This window comes from Prionailurus bengalensis, chromosome C2 (assembly GCF_016509475.1).
Source record: "Prionailurus bengalensis isolate Pbe53 chromosome C2, Fcat_Pben_1.1_paternal_pri, whole genome shotgun sequence".
In the NCBI taxonomy this organism is placed as follows: Eukaryota; Metazoa; Chordata; class Mammalia; order Carnivora; family Felidae; genus Prionailurus; species Prionailurus bengalensis.
This window is the reverse complement of record NC_057350.1, coordinates 132365670-132391771: the sequence shown is the minus strand read 5'-3', so window position 1 is coordinate 132391771 and position 26102 is coordinate 132365670. Positions and strand designations below refer to the sequence as shown.

Genomic DNA, 26102 nt, shown 5'->3' with positions numbered 1-26102 from the left:
CAGAATGATATAAGTCATTGGTAAACTATATTTATAAAAAGGCTTATTTTGTAGATCCAAACTGGATGTTGTCACAGAAGTAATTAGAATATGACAGATGCGTCATGACTTTTCTGCCCATTAAGAACTAACTCTTCAGTGTGTTCAGATATCTGATCAGTTTGGCTTTTTGAAAATTGTTACCTCTCAATTCTTCCATTGAACCTTGGTAATAACTACTTAATCTCTACTAAACAATGTGACTGATATTGACCAGAGAAGGCATCAGGGCTTCTGAATCTTTTAGAAATTTCTTTGCTTAAGCTCTTCAAACTCTAAGCTGTTAACTGTAGAGTTGACTGATAGCCATTTAACCTTGGACTGTTGTGTTTTTCACCTTGAAATAAATTAATTTCTCATACTAATTAGAATGATTTCAACATAGTGTTTTATCCTTCATTAATGGCACACTGGAACCGCTACATTTGAGGAGGGGAGGGTTATTTTGGATCATAAACTACTTGAATCATTTTGATGTGGGTGCACAAGGCACAATATCAGTTTGCCAGTATCCCTTCTGTTTATATATTAAAGAAATTTAATACTTCCTATGAGTCCTTTAATCCTTGAAAGGATGTAACAGATTTAGAATTAGTGGCAATTTATAGAGAACCTACTATGTGTCTGCTACCATGAATATACCCATGCCACTTTCATTTGGCAGATGTGTGGTGATACAGACAGGGGAAGGGAAAAGGCTTTGTAATATAAATAAATCCCTGAAACTATAGTATAATTCATTCTTAATAGTATACTCTTAGCAAAGAACATTCTGTCTATTACTACTATCTAGAAAAAAAGTTCCAGTGATCAAATTTATCTAAGAGAGAAACTCAGTAATCATGCACTCATTTATTACTCACACATTATGATTTCACCAAGTTAATATATGTTGGTTTGTAAGCTCCTTGGGAGTTTCCTGTGTATAATCTGAAACTGGCCCCACACCGAGGCAGGGGAGGAGAGACTGAAGAAAGAGAGTGGCCAGTCCAGATTGGTAGGTGGCAGGTTTAATAAGCAAGAGAACTTATATACAAGGCTTGTCTTGAGTGGCTGCAAGACAATTAGATTTCCACAGCCATCCGCCAAATCTTAAAAATTTATTAGAGGTCTTAACTGGGTTTAGTCATGTGTACTAACTATCTAGATGGTCTCAATACCACACCATTGTCTCAAGACTGTGTCTTTGGAGGAGGCTCTGGGAGCAGGGAAGGCAAATGGAATGAACATTCCAATGACAGAGGAAGGGATGAGGAGCCTCTGATTGCCAAGATCTAGCTCACTGATCAGCCAGCAGTCAGGTCTTCTTGATGACCTCCACCAACGGAGTACTTTGTAGAGGAATGATATTAGGTCACAATGATGTCTTAGGCCTGCATCCTGCCACTAAAGGCTTATCATTTCAGAGGAGAACTAAGGCGGGCATAAATAACTATACAAGAGTAAGGATTCAGAAAATGGGGAGATTGCTTTTATTTGGGGGAATAGAAGTCATCAAGGAAGCCTCCAGGAGAAGGTACTGAGATCATTCCTGACATAGGCATAGATTTGGCCATGAGAAGATGAAGGCCCTGCAGGAGCAAGGGACAGGGTAAGAAGGAACTGAGAGGCAGAAACAGGCAGGAGCAGATGGACTTTGCTCAGGAAAGTGGTTCCATTTGGTGTTATTTGCCTGAGTTATCACCCTTGTTAATACAACATGAACTATTGATACACCTAATTTTTATTATTTTTCTTAAACAAATAAGGTCTTCTTTTCTTTGTAAAAAGTGTTTACTAGGACATTTAATATCTAATACCCTTTTATGTAGAGGAAAATATTCCTACTACTTGCTCCTGATTCAATGTTCAATATATTAAGCTAAATAATTACAAACATATTACTACTCCCTTTCTATCTTGTTTTGATAGACTCTAGCTCTCCTGTTTGTTAAAGAGAGTCATATATATGGACTCCTAAATTTTCTTCTAGGATTCTTATTGTCTTATTTTTCATAATTTTTATAGCAGTAGAATTATTCCTTTCCACTTAATTTAAATTCTCCTTTTGTCATATTGAAACTCCTGGATATTGTCCATTTCTGATTATTTTGGTCTGCTGTTCTAGCTTCTTCATCTTCTGTCAGTACCGGAGTATTCTAGTCACACTGCCTTTATGGAATGTTTTAATGTCTGATAGTACGATTACCTTCCAATTTTCTTAATTTTTCAAAATACTCTTATCTTCTGACATTTATTTTCCCACATGATTTTTAAGAACATTTATCCATCTCCAAAGGACACCTTTTTGTTTTCTATTAATAAGTTCTACAAAGTTAGTAGCATAGCCTTTCTTTTTTTTTACATTTTTTATATTAAATATAATTTATTGTCAAATTGGTTTCCATACAACACCCAGTGCTCATCCCAACAGGTGCCCTCCTCAATACCCATCACTCATCCTTCACTCCCTCCCACCCCCCATAAGCCCTCAGTTTGTTCTCAGTATTTAAGAGTGTCTTATGGTTTGCCTCCCTCCCTCTCTGTAACTTTTTCCCCCTTCCTCTCCCCCATGGTCTTCTGTTAAGTTTCTCAGGATCCACATAAGAGTGAAAACATACAGTATCTGTCTTTCTCTGTATGGTTTATTTCACTTAGCATCACACTCTCCAGTTCCATCCATGTTGCTACAAAGGGCTATGTTTCATTCTTTCTCATTGCCACATAGTATTCCATTGTGTATATAAACCACAATTTCTTTATCCATTCATCAGTTGATGGACATTTAGGCTCTTTCCATAATTTGGCTATTGTTGAGAGTGCTGCTCTTAACATTGGGGTACAAGTGCCCCTATGCATCAGCACTCCTGTATCCCTTGGGTAAATTCCTAGCAGTGCTATTGCTGGGTCATAGGGTAGATCTATTTTTAATTTTTTGAGGAACCTTCACACTGTTTTCCAGAGCGGAGTAGCATAGCATTTCTAAAGCAACCAAGCTGCAGTACAACAGGGATTTCAAAACTGGTGTTAAGGTCAATGCAGAAGCAGTCTTCATATATTTGTTTCTTTTCCTGATGCTTCATAAAAGTCGGTGCCTATTTTGCTTATCTGTGGCTGCATAAAAAATTACCCAAAAACTTTTTGGCTAAAAACAACAATAATTATTTTCTATTTTTCATAGTTTCTTTGGGTCATGAATTTAGAAGTGGCTTGGCTGGGTGGTTGTGGCTCATGTGGCGCTCGTGAGGCTATAGTCAGACCCAGGACCACAATCATCTGAAGGCTGGACTGACTCTGGAGGATGCATTTCCTTTTCACAAGGTGACTTGAGAATCCTCAAGGCCACTAATGCTGGACATTGCGCATCATTGCTAGACTGGCTACCATTGCCACCTCAGGAACCTGGCTGTGGCCACCACTCCTGCCCTACCCCTGTCTGGATGGATTCCATGTGATCTCTGTCCCTTGACATTACTAACTTCTGATGGACACTCTGCAGAAGATGTCTGTCATTGGCAGAGGCTGGTCATGCGCCTACACAATGTGCCTACAATAAGGGAGGCTGGGAGAATTAGTGTCCAGTATTTTTAGCTTCTTTAGTGGGAGCCAGACTCTGTCTCACAAAGTGGAATATTCTTTGAACAAGGGAAGAAGAATGTGAGGCCAAAGATAATAATGCATATCTACTGTAGTAGTGAACTTTCTTGTTCTAGGAGATGTGGAAGGAGAGATGGCCCTTGCAGTGTTTTGTGGAAACATCTCTTTTGGCTTTCACAGAAGGAATAGATGATTCAAGAGAATTCTTTTTCGATTTATCTTCTGCGCTGCTGTCTGTAGAGGGAGCCATCTGCTTCGGACAGCAGTCGTCAGGATTGACATTCTAATAAAAGGTGCGAACTTATCCTGGACAGAGGACCAGGGCCAAGCCAGTGGGGTTAAACTCTGCAGAGTGAATGCCTGCGTGCAGAACCAAGACATATGATCCTGGATCTGCTTCGCTGAGTGCTCAGCTGAGACCCCAGTTCCACTCTATTCAGCTGAAAAGAGGTAGTCAGGACACAGACCCTCCATCATCCATCCCAGCCCCAGAAGGGGCTCAGTAATGCTCTTAGGTATGTCTGACTGCATGTGACACAAATGGCCATCCATGTGCCTTCCTAGGTGAGGTGGCTGCTCCTGGACCCCAGTAAATGAGCTAATTAACTTGGCCATTTGAACTTTAGAGACTACTTGTTCTGGAAAGGACAATATTGAGCTGTTCTTTCTGGCAGTAATTATGTACCAGACCAATTGCTTTTTGAGGCCACTTCTAGTTGGGTCAGTAAAGCTGTGTCACTGGAAGAGAGGGAATTAGTCCACCTATTTGCAGGGGCAGAGCATTTCTTTTCTGGTTCATTTAGAACTATAAGGTTATTAACACAAAAAGTTAGAAATATGGGTAAGATTGCATTTAACTACAAATCACTTGGTGATGAAGTGTCTATTGAGCTTTCCTGGCACAGAACCGTGGTAGAGTGCAAACAGGAATATGATTCATAGTTCATATTTTCAAGGAACTAGTGGTGTGAACATCTCTAGACCAAATGACTAGAATTCCAGGCAGGAAGTAGTAAACACCAGTGAAGATGAGTGGGAAGATCAGAATCACCAGCTCACTGCGCCCTACCCCTGGAGATGCTGCTTCAGTTGGTTTAAGGTAGGTCTTTTTAATGTTTATTTATTTCTGAGACAGAGAGAGACAGAGCATGAGTGGGGGAGGGGCAGAGAGAGAGGGAGACACAGAATCCGAAGCAGGCTCCAGGCTCTGAGCTGTCAGCTCAGAGCCCGACGCGGGGCTCGAATCCACAAGCCAAACCATGAGATCATGACCTGAGCCAAAGTCGGTTGCTCAACCGACTGAGCCACCCAGGCGCCCCTTGAGAATCTGCATTTTTTAAAGGTAGGCTCCATGCCCAGCATGGGCCCAATATGGGGCCTGAACTCATGACCCTGAGATCGAGACCCAAGCTGAGATCAGGAGTCGGGCACCTAACCAGCTGAGCCACCCAGGTGCCCCAAGAATCTGCATTTTTAGCAAGTTACCAAGGAGTGTTGATGATGCTGGTCCAGGGACTGTACTTTGAGATCCACTGGGCTAGAAGCACTCTCTTCCAGCTGTGGATTTATAAACAAAATGCTTATTTTTGACAAATTTTGATAAATTGAATCAAGTTTTTAATAAAAATGCCTCACATTCAATTTTTTTAATATTTATTTTTGAGAGAGAGAGAGTGTGTGTGTGTGTGTGAGTGGGGGAGGGACAGCAGTGGTAGGGGGAAAGGGGATCCAAAGCAGACTCCATGCTGACAGCAGAGAGCCCAATGTGGGGCTTAAACCCACTAACCCCGAGATCATGACCTGAGCCGAAGTTGGACACTCAACCAACTGAGACACCCAGGTACCACACATTCAATTTTTAATATATTTATGGTCTCACTGACGAGAGTGGTATAAATAAATATTACAAGGGTTTTCATGGCAGTGTTTCTTACAATAGTGAAATTAATTTAATTAATTAATGAATTCCAATTAAATTGGAATCAAAATAAATGCCTAGCAATGGGAACTAGTACATCTTCTAGAAAAAAGTTCTTCACAGTTTATTAAAAGCGATGATGTAGTTATGTATTCACTTGCATGAAAGGTGTTATAAAGTATACAAAACTGTAGTTCACCATACACGCACTCACACACACACACGCACACACACACGTGTGTGTGTGTGCGTGTGTGTGTGTGTGTGTGTGTGTGCATTTGGAAACACCAAAGTGTTAGTAATGGTTCTGTTAAGCAGCTTTTCCCTTCCGTGTTCTCTAACTTGCCTGCGGTGAGCATGGATGACTTATGTGATCGGTTTCTACTAAAAGAGGCACTGACACATTCACCTTAAGTACTTTAGTCAGTCTTGCCATCACAAGAAAAGCAGGTTTTGTTTCTAAAGCCAGGATTTTCTGCGTTGGCCCCTTAGAATAATTAAACTCCATAAATACTGGCTTCTGGCTCCACAGAGTAAGCGCAGCTGAAGAAGTTAGAGTCTGGGTTCCACAAACTTCTTAACCTATATCCACATTTAATTGTTTATTTAAAAACCAGACACCCTTCCCCCCCTTCCACCGCCCCAACTTTTGTGTTATACTAATAGGTACTATTCTTAGAGGCCTCTTCTGATACATTTGAAAGGTTGAAAGGAAACAAGCATTTGCAAACCTCAAACGCCTGTTGTTTGTAGTCTTCCATACAGTTCAGCTGAATATTTGTTGTGTGAAATAACCATGTAGTAAAAATAGAAAGTTTATTTCCTATCTTCTGGTATTTATTATCTCCCCTATGGCTAGCAAGTTTTCTTTCTCAAGCTGACCCACCTTTTCTGACTAATTTAATTTTGGTGGAGAGAGTGGGGTGCTATTTACTTATTGGGAAGTTGCCCTGTGCAAAGCACTATGGTGGGGGCAATGGGGAAGAGGGAGGTGGTGTAAATCCACCTTGGGCCTTTACCAACAACAGAGCACCTTTCTATATAATCGCTGCATTTGAGCTTTACTAGTGCTTTTTGTACAGGTTTTTTGCACAGGTGAGGGAACTGAGCTACAGAAGTTTTATAACTTAGGCAAACATCACAGAGTCTTAGGGTACTAAGACTTAGGGTACTAAGGCAGCTCACAGTGCTCATCTGAATGTACCCTGGCTCCCTTCCTACTGGAAGCCTCCGGAGATTGTTCCTTCCTGGACCTTCTTCTTTCCCCCTGACTGCTTTCTTCGCCAGCCTCCTCATGGGGTTTGTCTCAGACACAGCTGTTGCTGCACCGTTGGCAACAACTTCCTTGGTTGGCGGTTTCTGCCCTGTGCCTACAGAATAGTACTCTGAAAGAATCGCAAAAGTGTGTGTGTGTGGGGGGGGAGTATAGGGTTCCATTTGTATATTTATTATCATTCTTATTTATTACTCAACTTGTTGAAGTCAATGAGAGAACCACCTTCATGCCCCCACATCCTCCCAACCAGGTACCCATGTGTCATGGCCTGGGTTCTTCAGGAAGCAGCCTCTGATGTTAAGTTGAGCAGGCAGGACCTTTATCTGGGAGTGCCCCCAGGAGAGCCCTGTGGACAGGAGGGGAAGGAAGCAGTGTCAGTTAGAGGAAGGACAGTGCATTAATGCAGGCCTGATGATCCTTCCCCAGCCCCATGGGGAGTTCTGGACTTATAGGAATTGGTGCATGGGCCAAACCTATACCATGGTCGGTCATTAAATGTGGGCCACAGGGGAGGGACATGATATTGTTTGTTTTTACCATTTTATTTTATTTGTTTTTTTAGTTTACATCCAAATTAGTTAGCATACAGTGCAACAATGATTTCAGGAGTAGATTCCTTAATGCCCCTTACCCAATTAGCCCATCTCCCCTCCCACCGCCCCTCCAGTAACCTCTGTTTGTTCTCTATATTTAAGAGTCTCTTATGTTTTGTCCCCCTCCTTGTTTTTATATTATATTTGCTTCCCTTCCCTTATGTTCATCTGTTCTGTGTCTTAAAGTCCTCATATGAGTGCAGTCATATGATTTTTGTCTTTCTCTGACTGACTAATTTCACTTAGCATAATACCCTCCAGTTCCATCCATGTAGTTGCAAATGGCAAGATTTCATTCTTCTTGATTGCCAAGTAATACTCCATTATATATATATATATATATATATATATATATATATATATACCACATCTTCTTTATCCATTCATCCATGGATGGACATTTGGGCTCTTTCCATAATTTGGCTACTGTCAGTGGCGCTGCTATAAACATTGGGGTGCATGTGCCCTTTGGAAACAGCACACCTGTGTCCCTTGGATAAATACGTACTAGTGCAATTGCTGGATTGGAGGGTAGTTCTATTTTTAATTTTTTGAGGAACCTCTGTACTGTTTTCCAGAGTAGCTACACCAGCTTGCATTCCCATCAGCAGTGCAAAAGAGATCCTCTTTCTCCGCATCCTCGCCAGCATCTGTTGTTGCCTGAGTTGTTAATGTTAGCCATTCTGACAGATGTGAGGTGGTATCTCATTGTGGTTTTGATTTGTATTTCCCTGATGATGAGTGATGTGGAGCATTTTTTCACGTGTCGGTTGGCCATCTGGATGTCTTCTTTGGAGAAGTGTCTATTCATGTCTTTTGCACATTTCTTCACTGGATTCTTTGTTTTTTGGGTGTTGAGTTTGATAAGTTCTTTATCAATTTTGGATACTAACCCTTTATCTGATATGTCATTTGCAAATATCTTCTCCCATTCTGTCAGTTGCCTTTTAGTTTTGCTGATTGTTTCCTTTGCTGTGCACAAGCTTTTTATCTTGATGAGGTTCCAGTAGTTCATTTTTGCTTTTGTTTCCCTTGCCTCCGGAGATGTGTTGAGTGAGAAGTTGCTGCAGCCAAGATCAAAGAGGTTTTTTCCTGCTTTCTCCTCGAGGATTTTGATGGCTTCCTGTCTTACATTTAGGTCTTTCATTCATTTTGAGTTTATTTTTGTGTATGGTGTAAGAAAGGGGTCCAGGTTCATTGTTCTGCATGTTGCTGTCCAGTTTTCCCAGCACCACTTGCTGAAGAGACTGTCTTTATTCCATTGAATATTCTTTCTTGCTTTGTCAAAGATGAGTTGGCTATACACTTGTGGGTCCATTTCTGGGTTCTCTATTCTGTTCCATTGATCTGAGTGTCTGTTTTTGTGCCAGTACCATACTGTCTTGATGATTACAGCTTTGTAATGCCGTTTGAAGTCTGGGGAGGGACATGATCTTGGGCAAGGCAGGTTCTGTGGCTAAGGCAGGTCGTGAAGGGACCATAGCTGGAGGCTTCTAGCAGCTGGGGAACAATTCCTTCCTTGAAAGAAACTTGGGTGGTACATTGCTATCCCTGAGGCGCTGAGATAACATAGCGAAGACAGAGAACAGCCTGCTTTGCAGATTCTTAGGCAATTTTATTGACATCATGAGGTCCAGTGTATCACAAGAACATCTCAAGGAGAAAATCTTCATGAAGATGAAGGCCAGCCAAGCCTCTCAGCAGAGTGGGACAGCTTTCACACTCCCTACTGGTTCACGGCTCCCATCATCTGGAGCAGTGGAGAGAGGAGAAGGCAGATGCAATTTTCTCTCTAAACTTCCATTTTGGGAGGAGAGATTTTTTTCTGATAATTTACTGATTTTTAAAAATCAACTCATGAAAATTCTTATCTGGATGTGGCACTTCTGTGGGGGATTAGAAAGAATATACATTTGGCACTCAGGAAACCACAGTTCCAGTCCTGACCCTGCCTCTTTCCTTATAGCTCTGTGACCTTGAGCGAGCCACACAGCCTCTCTTGGCCTCAGTTTCCCCATCCATAAGATAAGATAGTTTGGCATGAATAAGTCTGTGGTCACTTCCAGCTCAGGATCATGAAGCTTCTCCAACATGTAGGCCAGGAGTCAATAAACTACAGCCCACAGGCCAAATCTGGCTCAATACCTGTTTTTGTAAATAAAGTTTTACTGGAACACAGCCATGCTCATATATTTTGCCTCTTGTCTATGGCTGTTTTCATGCAACAATGGCAGAGTTGAGTAGTTGCAACAGAGATTGTCTTGCAAGTCTAAAATATTTATTACTTGACTCTTTACAGAAAAAAATTTGCCATCCCCTAGGCAAATCTTCCATCACGTGCCATTCTAAAGAGGATAAGGAACAATATGGGCCACGAGGACATGCCTTTGCAATAATTTGGGCCAAGAGAGGTGTCTGTCAAGTAACATTTCTGGAGTATTCCTTGGGCAGTTGCGAAAAAGGGGGGGAGGGTCAAAGGAGATGAGGAGAGAAGTATCCTGAACATACTGTGCACCAAGGGCAGCGTCCGCAAGGATTCCTGAGTAAGCAATGTCCTTAAGTGGGATCTTGTTTGCCAAAATATCCACCCCTGAAATCCCTGCATCAGCTCATTTATTACCCCCACAGAAGGATGTTTAGCAGGGAGGGAAAACGCAGGTTTCTCTTTTACCATCAAGGTCATTTGTGTAGGAACTGAGCTGGGGGAATACATGAGTAAAGTAAATGAGTAAAGGGAAATTTTGGAAGAAATGAGAGAGGAATCTCTCTCTGCTGGTGAAATGGCAGAATCATGAAGCTGTCACTCCTTTAGAGAAAATAGCTCTGCTGGTAAGAGACCACAGAAGTAGGAGGAATCCCGACAATATTACTATTAGGAGCTGTGCTCCGCAGTCTTAAGAAGCACAGCTTCTAGTTGCTTAACGACTCTTCATATCATCTTGTGTTCATCTCAGTGTCAGAACAGCCCATGGGGTAGTATCAAGTGTTATAATCCTCATCATCCTATATTTCACAGGTGTGGAAAGACTTCAGGATGATTTGCCTGATGCTTTTTGTAATGCCTGCAGCTTTTATGTTTCGTCCCAGCCATTTGCCTCTTAACATTTGGTCCTTTTGATTGCTTTTTGTTGTGTTGTCAGTATTAGTGTTGTCTTCCCAGGCAAATTCCACCCCCCTAAAGGTCCGGGAAGATGTCTCATACCAGGTCATAGAAGGTTTGCATTGAGAGAAGGCAGTCAGTCTAATGAAGCCACTTAAATATAAAATGAGGAAGATGAGGCTCTGAGAGGTGACCTGAGAGCCACATAGCTGGTGAGAGTAGAGCTAGAACAATAACTATGATCCTCTAACTGGAAGGCTGGTGCTTTTTGCACAGATCTTCATTACACCTCTTGGTAGTCCCCCCACCAAGTGTCTTATGTATACATACAAAGTAGTACTCCTGGTGAGTATTTAGACAGATACCCTGTCTTTCGAAATAGATTAAGCTCTTTCTGGGTTAAGGACCATAGCTACTATTTGCATTACTTTAACTCCTAACTTTGAGCATCAAAAATATAATCCCTACCTTAAGAAACTAGAAGATGAGGAGTGAATTAAACCCAAAGCAAGCAGAAGGGAAGAAATAATGAAGACAAGAGTGGAAATGAATGAAATAAATAGAAAAACAATACAGAACATCAATAAGACCAAATATTCTTGAAAAGATCAACAAAATTAATAATTTTTTAGCTATAATGTCCAGGAAATAAGAAAGGACACTCAAATTCATGAATCTGGAATGAGAGGGGAGAAATAACTACTAACCTAAAAAAAATGAAAAAGATGAGAAGAGTATACTGTGAACGACAGTATGGCAGCAACTCAGAGAACTTAGATTACATGGGCAAATTTCTAGAAAGTTACAAATTGCCAAAACTGAGTGAAGAACAAGAAATCTGGACAGACCTAAAAGAAGTTGATCAAATTAGTAAACTAAAAACTTCCAGTAGAGGAAAGCCCAGGCCCAGAAGCTTTCACTGGTGAATTCTGCCAAACATTTGAAGAAGAATTAATACCACTTCTTCACAAACTCTTCCAAAAAAATGGAATTTGAAGAACACTTCCAACTTCATTCTGTGAGGCCATTCTTTGATACCAAAACCAGATTAAGACATCACAAGAACAAACAAATAAAACGATGAACCAATATCCATCATGAATAGATATGCAAAAATCATCAACAAAACACTACTAACATAAATTCATTTAAAAAACATTAAAAAAACCAAAGGATTACACATGATCAAGTAGGATTTGCCTGAGAATACAAGGGTCATTTAATATCAGAGGGTCAATAAATGAAATATACCATATTAATAGAATAAAGGGAAAAATTATATGATCATCTTAATAGATGCAGATAAAGCATTTGACAAAATCCAATATCCTTTCTTTTTTTATTACTATTATTTTTTTAATTTTATTTTTTATTTTAATATGTGCATCCAAATTAGTTAGCATAAGTATCCAAAATCTATAAAGAGCTCACCAACTCCACACCCGAAAAACAAATAACCCAGTGAAGAAATGGGCAGAAAACATGAATAGACACTTCTCTAAAGAAGACATCCAGATGGCCAACAGGCACATGAAAAGATGCTCAACGTCGCTCCTCATCAGGGAAATACAAATCAAAACCACACTCAGATATCACCTCACGCCAGTCAGAGTGGCCAAAATGAACAAATCAGGAGACTGTAGATGCGGGAGAGGATGTGGAGAAACGGGAACCCACTTGCACTGTTGGTGGGAATGCAAATTGGTGCAGCCACTCTGGAAAACAGTGTGGACGTTCCTCAAAAAATTAAAAATAGACCTACCCTATGACCCAGCAATAGCACTGCTAGGAATTTACTCAAGGGATACAGGAGTACTGATGCATAGGGGCACTTGTACCCCAATGTTTATAGCAGCACTTTCAACAATAGCCAAATTATGGAAAGAGCCTAAATGTCCATCAACTGATGAATGGATAAAGAAATTGTGGTTTATATACACAATGGAGTACTATGTGGCAGTGAGAAAGAATGAAATATGGCCCTTTGTAGCAACATGGATGGAACTGGAGAGTGTGATGCTAAGTGAAATAAGCCATACAGAGAAAGGCAGATACCATATGGTTTCACTCTTATGTGGATCGTGAGAAACTTAACAGAAACCCATGGGGGAGGGGAAGGAAAAAAAAAAGTGTTAGAGTGGAAGAGAGCCAAAGCATAAGAGACTGTTAAAAACTGAGAACAAACTGAGGGTTGATGGGGGGTGGGAGGGAGGAGAGGGTGGGTGATGGGTATTGAGGAGGGCACCTGTTGGGATGAGCACTGGGTGTTGTATGGAAACCACTTTGACAATAAACTTCATATATTGAAAATAAATAAATAAATAAATAAATAAATAAATAAATAAATAAATAAATTTAAAAAAAGGAAAAAGAAAACAAAACAAATTAGTTAGCATATAGTGAAGCAAAGATTTCAGGAGTAGATTCCTTAATGCCTCTTACCCATTTAGCCCATCCCCCTTCCCACAATCCCTCCAGTAACCCTCAGTTTGTTCTCTATATTTATGAGTCTCTTCTGTTTTCTCCCCCTCCCTGTTTTTACATTATTTTTGTTTCCCTTCCCTTATGTTCATCTGTTTTGTCTCTTAAAGCCCTCATATGAGTGAAGTCATATGATATTTGTCTTTCTCTGACTGACTAATGTCACTTAGCATAATACCCTCCAGTTCCATGCATGTAGTTGCAAATGGCAAGATTTCATTCTTCTTGATTGCTGAGTAATACTCCATTGTATATATATACCACATCTTCTTTATCCATTCATCCATGGATGGACATTTGGGCTCTTTCCATAATTTGGCTATTGTCAGTGGCACTGCTATAAACATGGGGGTGCATGTGTCCTTTCGAAACAGCATACCTATATCCCTTGGATATTTATCCTATTAGTGAAATTGTTGGGTTAGAGGGTAGTTCTATTTTTAATTTTGGGGAGAACCTCCATACTGTTTTCCAGAGTGGCTGCACTAGCTTGCATTCCCACCAGCAATGCAAAAGAGATCCTCTTTCTCCACATCCTTGCCAACGTCTGTTGTTGCCTGAGTTGTTAATGTTAGCCATTCTGACAGATGTGAGGTAGTATCTCGTTGTTTGGATTTTTATTTCCCTGATGATGAGTGATGTGGAGCATTTTTTCATGTGTTGGTTGGCCATCTGGATGTTTTCTTTGGAGAAGTGGCTATTCATGTCTTTTTCCCATTTCTTCACTGGATTCCTTGTGTTTTGGGTGTTGTGTTTTATAAGTTTTCTGTAGATTTTGGATACTAACCCTTTATCTGATATGTCATTTGCAAATATCTTTTCCCATTCTGTTGGTTGCCTTTTAGTTTTGCTGATTGTTTCCTTCGCTGTGCACAAGCTTTTGTTTTGATGAGGTTCCAGTAGTTCATTTTTGCTTTTGTTTCCCTTGCCTCCGGAGATGTGTTGAGTGAGAAGTTGCTGCAGCCAAGATCAAAGAGGTTTTTTCCTGCTTTCTCCTCGAGGATTTTGATGGCTTCCTGTCTTACATTTAGGTCTTTCATTCATTTTGAGTTTATTTTTGTGTATGGTGTAAGAAAGGGGTCCAGGTTCATTGTTCTGCATGTTGCTGTCCAGTTTTCCCAGCACCACTTGCTGAAGAGACTGTCTTTATTCTATTGGATATTCTTTCCTGCTTTGTCAAAGATTAGTTGGCCATATGTTTGTGGGTCCATTTCTGGGTTCTCTATTCTGTTCCATTGATCTGAGTGTCTGTTCTTGTGCCAGTACCATATTGTCTTGATGATTACAGCCTTGTAGTATAGCTTGAAGTCTGGGATTGTGATGCCTCCTGCTTAGGTTTTCTTTTTCAAGATCGCTTTGGCTATTCGAGGTCTTTTCTGGTTCCATACAAATTTTAGGGTTATTTGTTCTAGCCTTGTGAAGAATCCTGGTGTTATTTGGATAGGGATTGCATTGAATATGTAGATTGATTTGGGTAGTATCAACATTTTAACATTATTTGCTCTACCTATCCAGAAGCATGGAATCTTTTTCCATTTCTTTGTGTCTTCTTCAATTCCTTTCATAAGTTTTCTATACTTTTCATTGTATAGATTTTTCACCTCTTTGGTTAGATTTATTCCTAGGTATTTTATGGGTTTTGGTGCAACTGTAAATGGGATCAATTCGTTGATTTCTCTGTCACTTCATTGGTGATGTATAGGAATGCAACTGATTTCTGTACGTTGATTTTATATCCTACAACTTTGCGGAATTCATGAATCAGTTCTAGCAGTTGTTTGGTGGAATCTTTTGGGTTGTCCATATTGAGTATCATGTCATCTGTGAAGAGTGAAAGTTTGACCTACTCCTGGCAGATTTGGATGCCTTTTATTTCTTTGTGTTGTCTGATTGCAGAGGCTAAGACTTCCAATACTATGTTGAATAACAGTGGCGAGAGTGGACATCCCTGTCTTGTTTCTGACCTTGGGGGGAAAGCTCTCAGTTTTTCCCCATTGAGGATAATATTAGCATTGGGTCGTTCATATATGGCTTTTATGATCTCGAGATATGCTCCTTCTATCCCTTCTTTCTTGAGGGTTTTTATCAAGAAAGATGCTGTATTTCATCAAATGCTTTCTCTGCATCTATTGAGAGGATCCTATGATTCTCGTCCTTTCTTTTATTGATGTGATGAATCATGTTAATTGTTTTGCGGATATTGAACCATCCTTGCATCCCAGGAATAAATTCCACTTGGTCATGGTGAATAATTTTTTAATGTATTGTTGGATCCGGTTGGCTAATATCTTGTTGAGGATTTTTGCATCCATGTTCATCAGGGAGATTGGTGTCTAGTTCTCCTTTTTAGTGGGGTCTCTGTCTGGTTTTGGATCAAGGTAATCCTGGCTTCATAGAAAGAGTTTGGAAGTTTTCCTTCCATTTTTATTTTTTGGAACAGTTTCAAGAGAATAGGTGTTAACTCTTCCTTAAATGTTTGGTAGAATTCCCCTGGAAAGCCATCTGGCCCTGGACTCTTGTTTTTTTGGCAGATTTTTGATTACTAATTCGATTTCCTTACTGGTTATGGGTCTGTTATTCCTGTTTTAGTTTTGGTAGTCTATATGTTTCTAGGAATTTGTCCATTTCTTCCAGATTGCCCATATTATTGGAATATAATTGCTCATAATATTCTCTTAATATTGTTTTTATTTCGGCTGTGTTGGTTGTGATCTCTCCTCTTTCATTCTTGGTTTTATTTATTTGGGTCCTTTCCTTTTTCTTCGTGATCAACCTGGCTAGTGGTTTGTCAATTTTGTTGATTCTTTCAAAGAACCAGCTTCTGGTTTCATTGATCTGTTCTATTGGTTTTGTTTGTTTGTTTGTTTCAATAGCATTAATTTCTGCTCTGATCTTTATTATTGCCTGTCTTCTGCTGGTTTTGGATTTTATTTGCTGTTATTTTTCCAGCTCCTTACAGCGTAAGTTTAGGTTATGTATCTGAGATATTTCTTCCCTCTTTAGGAAGGCCTGGATTGCTATGTACTTTCCTCTTATGACTGCCTTTGCTTCGTCCCAGAGGTTTTGGGTTGTGGTGCTATCATTTTCATTGACTTCCATATATTTTTAATTTCCTCTTTAACTGTTTGGTTAGCCCATTCATTCTTTAGTAGGATGTTCTTCAGTCTCCAAGTATTTGTTACCTTTACAAATTTTTTCTTGTGGTTGATTTCGAGTTTCATAGCATTGTGGTCTGAAAATATGCACGGTATGATCTCGATCTTTTTGTACTTACTGAGGGCTGATTTGTGTCCCAGTATATGGTCAGTTCTGAAGAATGTTCCATGTGCACTGGAGAAGAATGTATATTCTGCGGTTTCAGGGTGAAATGTTCTGAATCTATCTGTCAAGTCCATCTGGACCAGTGTGTCATTCCAAGCCATTGTTTCCTTGTGGATTTTTTGATTAGATGATCTATCCATTGCTGTGAGTGGGGTGTTGAAGTCTCCTACTATTATGGTATTACTATCGATGAGCTTCTTTATGTTTGTGATTAGTTGATTTATATATTTGGGTGCTCGCACATTTGGCACCTAAATGTTTACAATTGTTAGGTCTTCTTGGTGGATAGAACCCTTGATTATGATATAATGCCCTTCTGCATCTTTTGATACAGTCTTTATTTTAAAGTCTAGATTGTCTGATATAAGTATGGCTACTCCGGCTTTCTTTTGTTGACCATTAGCATGATAGATGGTTCTCCATCCCCTTATTTTCAATCTGAAGGTGCCTTTAGGTCTAAAGTGGGTCTCTTGTAAACAGCATCTAGATGGATCTTGTTTTCTTATCCATTCTCTTACCCTATGTCTTTTGATTGGAGCATTGAGTCCATTGACGGTTAGAGTGAGTGCTGAAAGATAGGAATTTATTACCATTACGATTCTTGTAGAGTTGGAGTTTTTGGTGGTGTTCTCTGGTCCTTTCTAATCTTTGTTGCTTTTGATATATATATATATATATATATATATATATATATATATATATATATATATTTTCATCTTTTCTCCCCTCAGAGAGTCCCTTTTAAAATTTCTTGCAGGGCTGGTTTAGTGGTCACAAACTCCTTTAATTTTTGTTTGGGAAACTTTTAATCTCTCCTGTTTTGAATGACAGCCTTGCTGGATAAAGAATTCTTGGCTGCATATTTTTCTGATTCAGCACACTGAATATATCCTGCCACTCCTTTCTGGCCTGCCAAGTTTCTGTGGATAGGTCTGCTACAAACCTGATCTGTCTTGCCTTTTAGGTTAGTGACTTTTTTTCCCTTGCTGCTTTCATGATTCTCTCCTTGCCTGAGTATTTTGTGAATTTGACTATGATATACCTTGTTGATGGTCGGTTTTTGTTGAATTTAATGGGGGTCCTCTGTGCTTCCTGGATTTTGATGTTTGTGTCTTTCCCCAGGTTAGGGAAGTTTTCAGCTATGATTTGCTCACATAACCCTACTACCCCTATTTCTCTCTCCTCCTCCTCTGGGACCCCTATGATTCTGATGTTCTTCCTTTTTAATGAGTCACTGGTTTCTCCAATTCTTAAATTGTGCTCGTTTGCCTTAATTTCCCTCTTTTTTTTCTGCTTCGTTATTCTCTATAAGTTTGTCCTCTATATTGCTGATTCTGCGTTCTGCCTCATCCATCCTTGCAGCCGCTGCATCCATCCATGATTGAACTCAGTTATGGTGTTTTTAATTTCATTCTGGCTATTTTTTATTTTTTTATCTCTGCAGAAAGGGATTCTAATCTATTTTCGACTCCAGGTAGTATTCTTATTACTGTGATTCTAAGTTCTGGTTCAGACATCTTGCTTGTATCTGTGTTGGTTAAATCCCTGGCTGTTGTTTCGTCATGCTCTTTCTTTTGGGGTGAATTCCTTCGTGTTGTCATTTTGAAGGGAGAAAAGGAATTAATGAGGTAGAAAATTGAAATTAAAAAAAATTAAAATAAAAAAATATTAAAATTCAAAATTAAAAACACACACACACACACAGAAATCGAATAGATGATGCTAGATCCTAAGTGTGTTTTGTTCTGGGTGTTGAAAGTGGTTTGACACATGAGAGGGAAAAAAAGTGCGGGGCGGGATAAAAAAAAAAAAGGAAATCGTTTGAGAATTTAAAAAAATGAATACACTGAAGTAGACAAAAATGAGATGATGTGGGTAAAATAGAATTTAAAAAAATACACACAAAATAGAAAATATAGTAGAAAAAAAGAAAAATATTTTTAGTAAAAATTAAAAAGAAATATGAATTTTTTTCATTTTCTGTATTTATGAGAAAAGAAAAGAAACAAAACAGAAAAAAAGAAAAAAGAAAAAAATCATTTGAAATTTTGAAAAAGTGAATACACTGTAGCAGACCAAAATAAAATGATAGGAATAAGATAGAATTTGAAAAAAAGTTACATAAAAGCAAAAAATATAGTAATAAAAATTAAATAAAAATATTTTTAAAAGAAATTGAAAGCAAAAATGAAGTTTTTCTCTTTCTGCATTCAAGAAAAAGAAAAATGAAAACGAGAAAAAAAAGAAAAAGAAAGAAAAAAAGGAAATTGTTGGAAAATTTGGAAAGGTGAGTACACTGAAGTAGACTAAAATAAAATGATGGAGGTAAAGTAGTCTTTGAAAAAACTTACACAAAAGTAAAAAATATAGTAATAAAAATTGACAGATATTTTTAATATAAATTGACAATAAAAATGAGTTTTTTCTCTTTCTGTTCAAGAAAAAGAAAAGAATTTTAAAAGAGTAAAAGGAAAAAGAGAAAGAAAGGAAAAGAAAAAAATTAAATAGATGAACCTGCTAACAGATTGAAGTAGGACTGAAATTGCTTAGTTTTCCCCTAGAGGTCAGTCCATGTAGCTCTTTATAGTCCATAAATTAAGCTGGAGGTGAGCTTAGTTCTTGAAGAACGAAGTTGGCTCGGTTGAGCTGTTACACCGAGCCCCACCCTCCACTAGATGTCGCTGCTAGCCTACTGGGGTGGATTGTTGTGGTGCTCGTAGGTGCGCATGCATGGGAGCAGTGAAAATGGCACCACCCAGCTACCCAGTCTGTTCTCCCAGATCAGCAATCGCCCACCCGTCCTCTGTTTTCAGCTCTCGTCCACTCCCGCTTTTTCACTCTCTGTGACCAGGCCCCAGGCAGTACCTCTCTCCCAAGTTTTGTCTCAGATGTGGCTGTTTTCCCCAGCCCCTTACTTCTGAAGGACTGCGGCTTTGACCCATTCTGCCCCTCTACGGGAGGGTCTCACTGAGCAGTGGCCGAATGAGCAAGGGCCGAATGTCGGCTGCACCCAGGAATGCCCGCTGGACCCTGCTGTTGCCGGTGCCCCAAGACTGCGGCCAGGTGCCAGCCTGCCCAAAAAAAAGTTCACAAGACAATGTAGCAGCAGCTTTTCAGGGATTATGAAAAATCACAACACATATCTGGCCCCAGGCTTCACCCTCAAAGACCTTGCCCCAGCATCAGCAAATGTGGCTGTCTTCTGGGGTCTTCTGGGACCGGGTGGCTTCAACAGTCTCTACCAAATGTCCTTCCAGCAGTGGACCCACGTCTCCCCGTGTGGCCTGAGAACCTCCCAGACTTCACTCTGTTCCTGGGGATTCACCCTTCCCATCAGAGAACCACCAGGTATCGAGCTGCAGAGTTGGCTGACTTTGCGCTCCCCTTGTTTACAATCTTAATGGAATTTAAACCCTCTCCTTTCTCCTTTCTCCTTTCTCCCTTTTTAGTTTAGTCCCTGCGACTGTTTCCAATTTTCCACTTTCTCTCCAGCTGCTTTTGGGGAGGAATGCTTTTCCTGTATGCTCCCCCTCTCCCCAGTCTCCATCTTCTCTGCTTCCGCGGCTTCTTGCTCCGCAAGTTCAGCTCTCCGTTCCGCGTACCTGCTGAATTCTGTGATTCAGGTTGTGCAGATTGTTGTGTTAATCCTGCAATCAGTTTTCTAGGTGTGTAGGATGGTTTAGTGTTGGTCTGGCTGTATTTCATGGACACGAGACACACAAAAAGCTTCCATGCTTTTCCGCCATCTTGGTTCCTCCCCTATCCTTTCTTGATTAAAAAACAACAACAACAACACTCAACAAACTAAGAATAGAAAGGAACTTCCTAAACCAGATAAAGGCATCTATGAACACACTATAGCTAATTCATACTTATTGGTATAAAAATGAGTGTTTTTTCCCTAAGATCAGGAACATGACAAAGATGTTTTCTTTCACCACTTCCATTTAGCACTGTCCTAGAGGTTCTAGCCAGGGAAATTAAGTAAGGAGAAGAAATAAAAGGCATCCAGGTTAACGAATGGATAAAGAAGATAAGATTATATATCTTATATAGAATCTAGGGGTATTACTTGGCAATCAAAAAGAATGAAATTTGCTGTTTACAACTATGTAGATGGAACTAGAGGGTATTATGCTAAGAGAAATTAGAGAAAGACGAATATCATATGACTTCACTCATTTGAGGACTTTAAGATACAAAACAGATGAACGTAAGGGAAGGGAAACAAAAATAATATAAAAACAAGGAGGGGGACAAAACAGAAGAGACTCTTAAATACAGAGAACAAACAGAGGGTTGCTGGAGGGGTTGTGGGAGGGGGGATGGGCTAAATGGGAAAGGGGCATTAAGGAATCTACTCCTGAAATCATTGTTGCACTATATGCTAAGTTTATGTAAATTATAAAATAAATAAATTATTTTTTTAAAAAGGCATCCAGGTTAGAAAAGAAGTAAAACTATCTCTACTTAAAGATAACATGTTCTGGGGCGCCTGGGTGGCTCTGTCAGTTAAGCGTCCGACTTCGGGTCAGGTCATGATCTTGCGGTCTGTGGGTTCAAGCCCCGCGTCGGCCTCTGTGCTGACATCTCAGAGCCTGGAGCCTGTTTCAGATTCTATGTCTCCCTCTTCCTCTGACCCTCCCCTGTTCATGCTCTCTCTCTCTCTGTCTCAAAAATAAATGTTAAAAAAAAATAAAATAACATGTTCTTGTATGTAGAAAACCCTAAGAAATCCACTAAAAACTGTTAACACTAATAAACAAGCAAGATTGCAGGATACAAGATCAATACACTAAAACCAGTTGTATTTCTATACACTAGCAGTGAACATTTCAAAAATGAATTAACATCAAAATAAAATACTTAAGTATCAAAAATAGCATCAAAATAGCATCAAAAAAGTATAAATTTAATATGATACATGCCTTATGCTGAGATCAACTTTGGAAGCACAAAGAACAGGGTAAAAAATATTTGCAAATTCTATATCAAATAAAAGTTTAATATCCATAATATGTAAAGAACTACAACTCAACAACAAAAATACAAACAACTCAATTTAAAAATGGGCAAAGTACTTGAATAGACCTTTTTTCTTAAAGATCTATAAATGGCCAAAAGCCACATGAAAACTCATTAAGGAAATGCAAATCAAAGCCACAATGAGATACCGCTTCACATCCACTAGGATGGCTATAATTTAAAAACCAGAAAATAACAGTGTTGTTGAAGATGTGGAAAGCCTCATACACTAATAGAGGGAATGTAAAATGGTGTAGCTGCTGTGGAAAACAGTCTGGTGGCTCCTCAATAAGCTAAGTATAGAATTAGTATATGACCCAGCAATTCCACTCCTGGATATATACTCAAAAGAATAGAAAATGGGTACTCAAACAGATTCTTGTAGGCCAATGTTTATTGCATAATTACTTATGACACTAAAAAGGTGGAAACAACTCAAGTGTCCATCAATAGATGAATGGTTAAACAGAGCGTGATATATACATGCAATGAATATTATTCAGGTATAGAAAGGAAGGCCTAATACATGCCACACACTGATGAACCTTGAAAACAGTATGCTAAATGAAATAAGCCAGATACAAAAGGATACATATTGTATGATTTCATACCACACTTGCCGAAAGAGACTGCCAAAGGCTCCTCGAGAACGTTTGCTTTTCCGTAGATGCATTTCCCCTAAGTTCTCTCCGATAAAATCCTGTCTTTTAAATAGCAGTGTCCCATTTAAATAATCCTTTCTGACAGAGGCTTGGCCCTGGAATTCCTTGTGCATATTAAAACTATAAATAATCCTGTCATTAGGAATAAATCTCCTTAATGTTCATGTCATAACTGAATTCACCTCTAATTAATGTAGCATTACCTAGTGGCACAGGTGGATTAACTTCTGTTTTCTGATTGCCCTTGAATGTTGCCTGGAAGTTGCCGGGGTGCTGATGAAGTCAATAAGGGCTGTGCATTGATTTTCAGATGCGAGGACGATCCCCAGCACAGCTCCAGACATGTCCCTGGGACTAACAACGTTCAACAGCACAGTGGCCGCGACCAAGATGAAACACATGAGGGAGTAAGTAGCATGTTGCCTGACCCCTAGGAGAGTGGAACATCAGACCATATTGACAAGGAGTGTGATCCTATCACGTAATGCTATTCCACTTGGACACCACAGACATAACAGCTGTGCTCTTCTAGAAGCCGGTGTAAAAACTCAGTTGGAAAGGCCTGAATCTGCATCAAAACTCCTGCTGTGGTCTGAATGTGTGCCCCCCTCCCACAAATTCATATGTTGAAATCCTAACCTCCAGAGGACATGTTAATAGTAGGTGGAGCCTTTGGGAAGTGCTTAAATCATGGCACTTAATGACTGGCACATAGGCCTTATGAATGGGATTGGTGCCTTGTAACAGAGGTTCCAGAGAGCTCCCTAGCCCCTGGTGCCATGTGGGGACACAGGGAGCAGTTGCTGGCTTTGAACCAGGAAGAGGGCCCTCACCAGAAGCTGACCATGCAGGTGCTTTGGTCTTGGACTTCTCAGCCTCCAGGACTGTGAGCAATGCATCTCTGTTGTTGATAAGCTACGCAGTCTATGGTAGGCTGTAGCAGCCCTGAAGAATAAAGACAGCACTGGTCACAGGCTTCTGGGCAAAGAAGAAACCCCAGCCTCCTAGTCCAAATTTTCCTGGACAATTCATGTCTGTAGATCAGGAGTTGACAAATTCTCTCTATAAGGGGTGATGTAATAAATACTTTAGGTTCTGTGGGCCGTAGCATTTCTGTCACAATCACTCAACTCTGCTGTTGTAACACAAAAGCAGCCTTAGCCAATATATAAATAAGTAAACGTGGCTGTGCTTCGATAAAACATAGTTTCAGCCTGAAATTTGAATTTCATACAATTTTCAAGTATCACAAAATATTATTATTTTGATTTTTTTCAACCATTTAAAAATGTAAAAACAATTCTTAGCTCACAAAATGTACAAAAAGCAAGTGACAGGCCACTGATTTGGCCTGTGGCTCTATCATTTGAAGATCCCTGCTAAACTTCTAAAGTCTCCTTCCTGTATTGGCGCTGTTCATGAACAGTTAGGGAAGTTAGGCAAAAATTATTTTTCAGTCGATTTTCATTTAGATTGTTCTTGCAACACCACACATCATCACACAGGTTGATGTTTGAAAGCAAAGGAGAGGGGCGCCTGGGTGGCTCTGTCAGTTAAGCATCCAACTCTTGATTGTACCTCAGGCCTTGGTCTCAGGGTCATAAGTTTAAGCCCTGCCTTGGGCTCCATGCTGGGCCTATTTAAGCAAGAGAGAAAGAGAGAGAGGGAAAGAAAGAAAGGGGGAGGGAGGAAGGAAGGAAGCAAAGGAGAAAAAAGTGATGAAAATTATTTCTAAAAGCTGTAATGTATTTTCTTTTTCTTTCATGAACTTTCATTTAGTTTATTTTTTTTGAAGTTCTTTTTTTCTTTTTTTTTAAATATGAAATTTATTGTCAAATTGGTTTCCATACAACACCCAGTGCTCATGCCAACAGGTGCCATGCTCAATACTCATCACCCACCCTTCCCTCCCTCCCACCCCCCTCAGTTTGTTCTCAGTTTTTAAAGGTCTCTTATATGTTGGCTCCCTCCCTCTCTAACCTTTTTTTTTCCTTCCCCTCCTCTTGGTCTTTTCTTAAGTTTCTCAGGATCCACATAAGAGTGAAAACATATAGTATCTGTCTTTCTCTGTATGACTTATTTCACTTAGCATAACACTCTCCAGTTCCATCCACGTTGCTACAAAAGGCCATATTTCATTCTTTCTCATTGCCAAGTAGTATTCCATTGTGTATATAAACCACAATTTCTTTTTTTTCTTTTTTTCTTTTTCAATATATGAAATTTATTGTCAAATTGGTTTCCATACAACACCCAGTGCTCATCCCAAAAGGTGCCCTCCTCAATACCCATTACCCACCCTCCCCGCCCTCCCACGCCCCATCAACCCTCAGTTTGTTCTCAGTTTTTAACAGTCTCTTATGCTTTGGCTCTCTCCCACTCTAACCTCTTTTTTTTTTTCCTTCCCCTCCTCCATGGGTTTCTGTTAAGTTTCTCAGGATCCACATAAAAGTGAAACCATATGGTATCTGTCTTTCTCTGTATGGCTTATTTCACTTAGCATCACACTCCAGTTCCATCCACGTTGCTACAAAGGGCCGTATTTCGTTCTTTCTCATTGCCATGTAGTATTCCATTGTGTATATAAACCACAATTTCTTTATCCATTCATCAGTTGATGGACATTTAGGCTCTTTCCATAATTTGGCTATTGTTGAGAGTGCTGCTATAAACATTGGGGTACACGTGCCCCTATGCATCAGTACTCCTGTATCCCTTGGGTAAATTCCTAGCAGTGCTATTGCTGGGTCATAGGGTAGGTCTGTTTTTAATTTTTTGAGGAATCTCCACACTGCTTTCCACAGTGGATGCACCAATTTGCATTCCCACTAACAGTGCAAGAGGGTTCCCGATTCTCCACATCCTCTCCAGGATCTACAGTCTCCTGATTTGTTCATTTTGGCCACTCTGACTGGCGTGAGGTGATATCTGAGTGTGGTTTTGATTTGTATTTCCCTGATGAGGAGCGACGTTGAGCATCTTTTCATGTGCCTGTTGGCCATCCGGATGTCTTCTTTAGAGAAGTGTCTATTCATGTTTTCTGCCCATTTCTTCACTGGATTATTTGTTTTTCGGGTGTGGAGTTTGGTGAGCTCTTTATAGATTTTGGAGACTAGCCCTTTGTCCGATATGTCATTTGCAAATATCTTTTCCCATTCCGTTGTTTGCCTTTGAGTTTTGTTGGTTGTTTCCTTTGCTCTGCAGAAGCTTTTTATCTTCATAAGGTCCCAGTAATTCATTTTTGCTTTTAATTCCCTTGCCTTTGGGGATGTGTCGAGTAAGAGATTGCTACGGCTGAGGTCAGAGAGGTCTTTTCCTGCTTTCTCCTCTAAGGTTTTGATGGTTTCCTGTCTCACATTCAGGTCCTTTATCCATTTTGAGTTTATTTTTGTGAATGGTGTGAGGAAGTGGTCTAGTTTCAACCTTCTGCATGTTGCTGTCCAGTTCTCCCAGCACCATTTGTTAAAGAGGCTGTCTTTTTTCCATTGGATGTTCTTTCCTGCTTTGTCAAAGATGAGTTGGCCATACGTTTGTGGGTCTAGTTCTGGGGTTTCTATTCTATTCCATTGGTCTATGTGTCTGTTTTGGTGCCAATACCATGCTGTCTTGATGATGACAGCTTTGTAGTAGAGGCTAAAGTCTGGGATTGTGATGCCTCCTGCTTTGGTCTTCTTCTTCAAAATTCCTTTGGCTATTCGGGGCCTTTTGTGGTTCCATATGAATTTTAGAATTGCTTGTTCTAGTTTCGAGAAGAATGCTGGTGCAATTTTGATTGGGATTGCATTGAATGTGTAGATAGCTTTGGGTAGTATTGACATTTTGACAATATTTATTCTTTCAATCTGTGAGCACAGAATGTGTTTCCATTTCTTTATATCTTCTTCAATTTCCTTCATAAGCTTTCTGTAGTTTTCAGCATACAGATCCTTTACATCTTTGGTTAGATTTATTCCTAGGTATTTTATGCTTCTTGGTGCAATTGTGAATGGGATCAGTTTCTTTATTTGTCTTTCTGTTGCTTCATTATTAGTGTATGGGGCGCCTGGGTGGCGCAGTCGGTTAAGCGTCCGACATCAGCCAGGTCACGATCTCGCGGTCCGTGAGTTCGAGC

The 26102-nt window shown here is 39.8% G+C and overlaps 1 protein-coding gene across 2 annotated transcripts in view; it reads left to right on the top strand.

Annotated features, from left to right (window-relative positions):
• NEK11 (NIMA related kinase 11) overlaps positions 1–26102 on the top strand; it is a 275516-nt gene that overhangs the window by 195056 nt on the left and 54358 nt on the right. For both annotated transcript variants that reach the window (XM_043595419.1, XM_043595417.1), the window contains one exon: positions 22302–22398. In XM_043595419.1, the coding sequence (XP_043451354.1) occupies positions 22302–22398 (97 nt within the window). The remainder of the gene's footprint in view (positions 1–22301; positions 22399–26102) is intronic.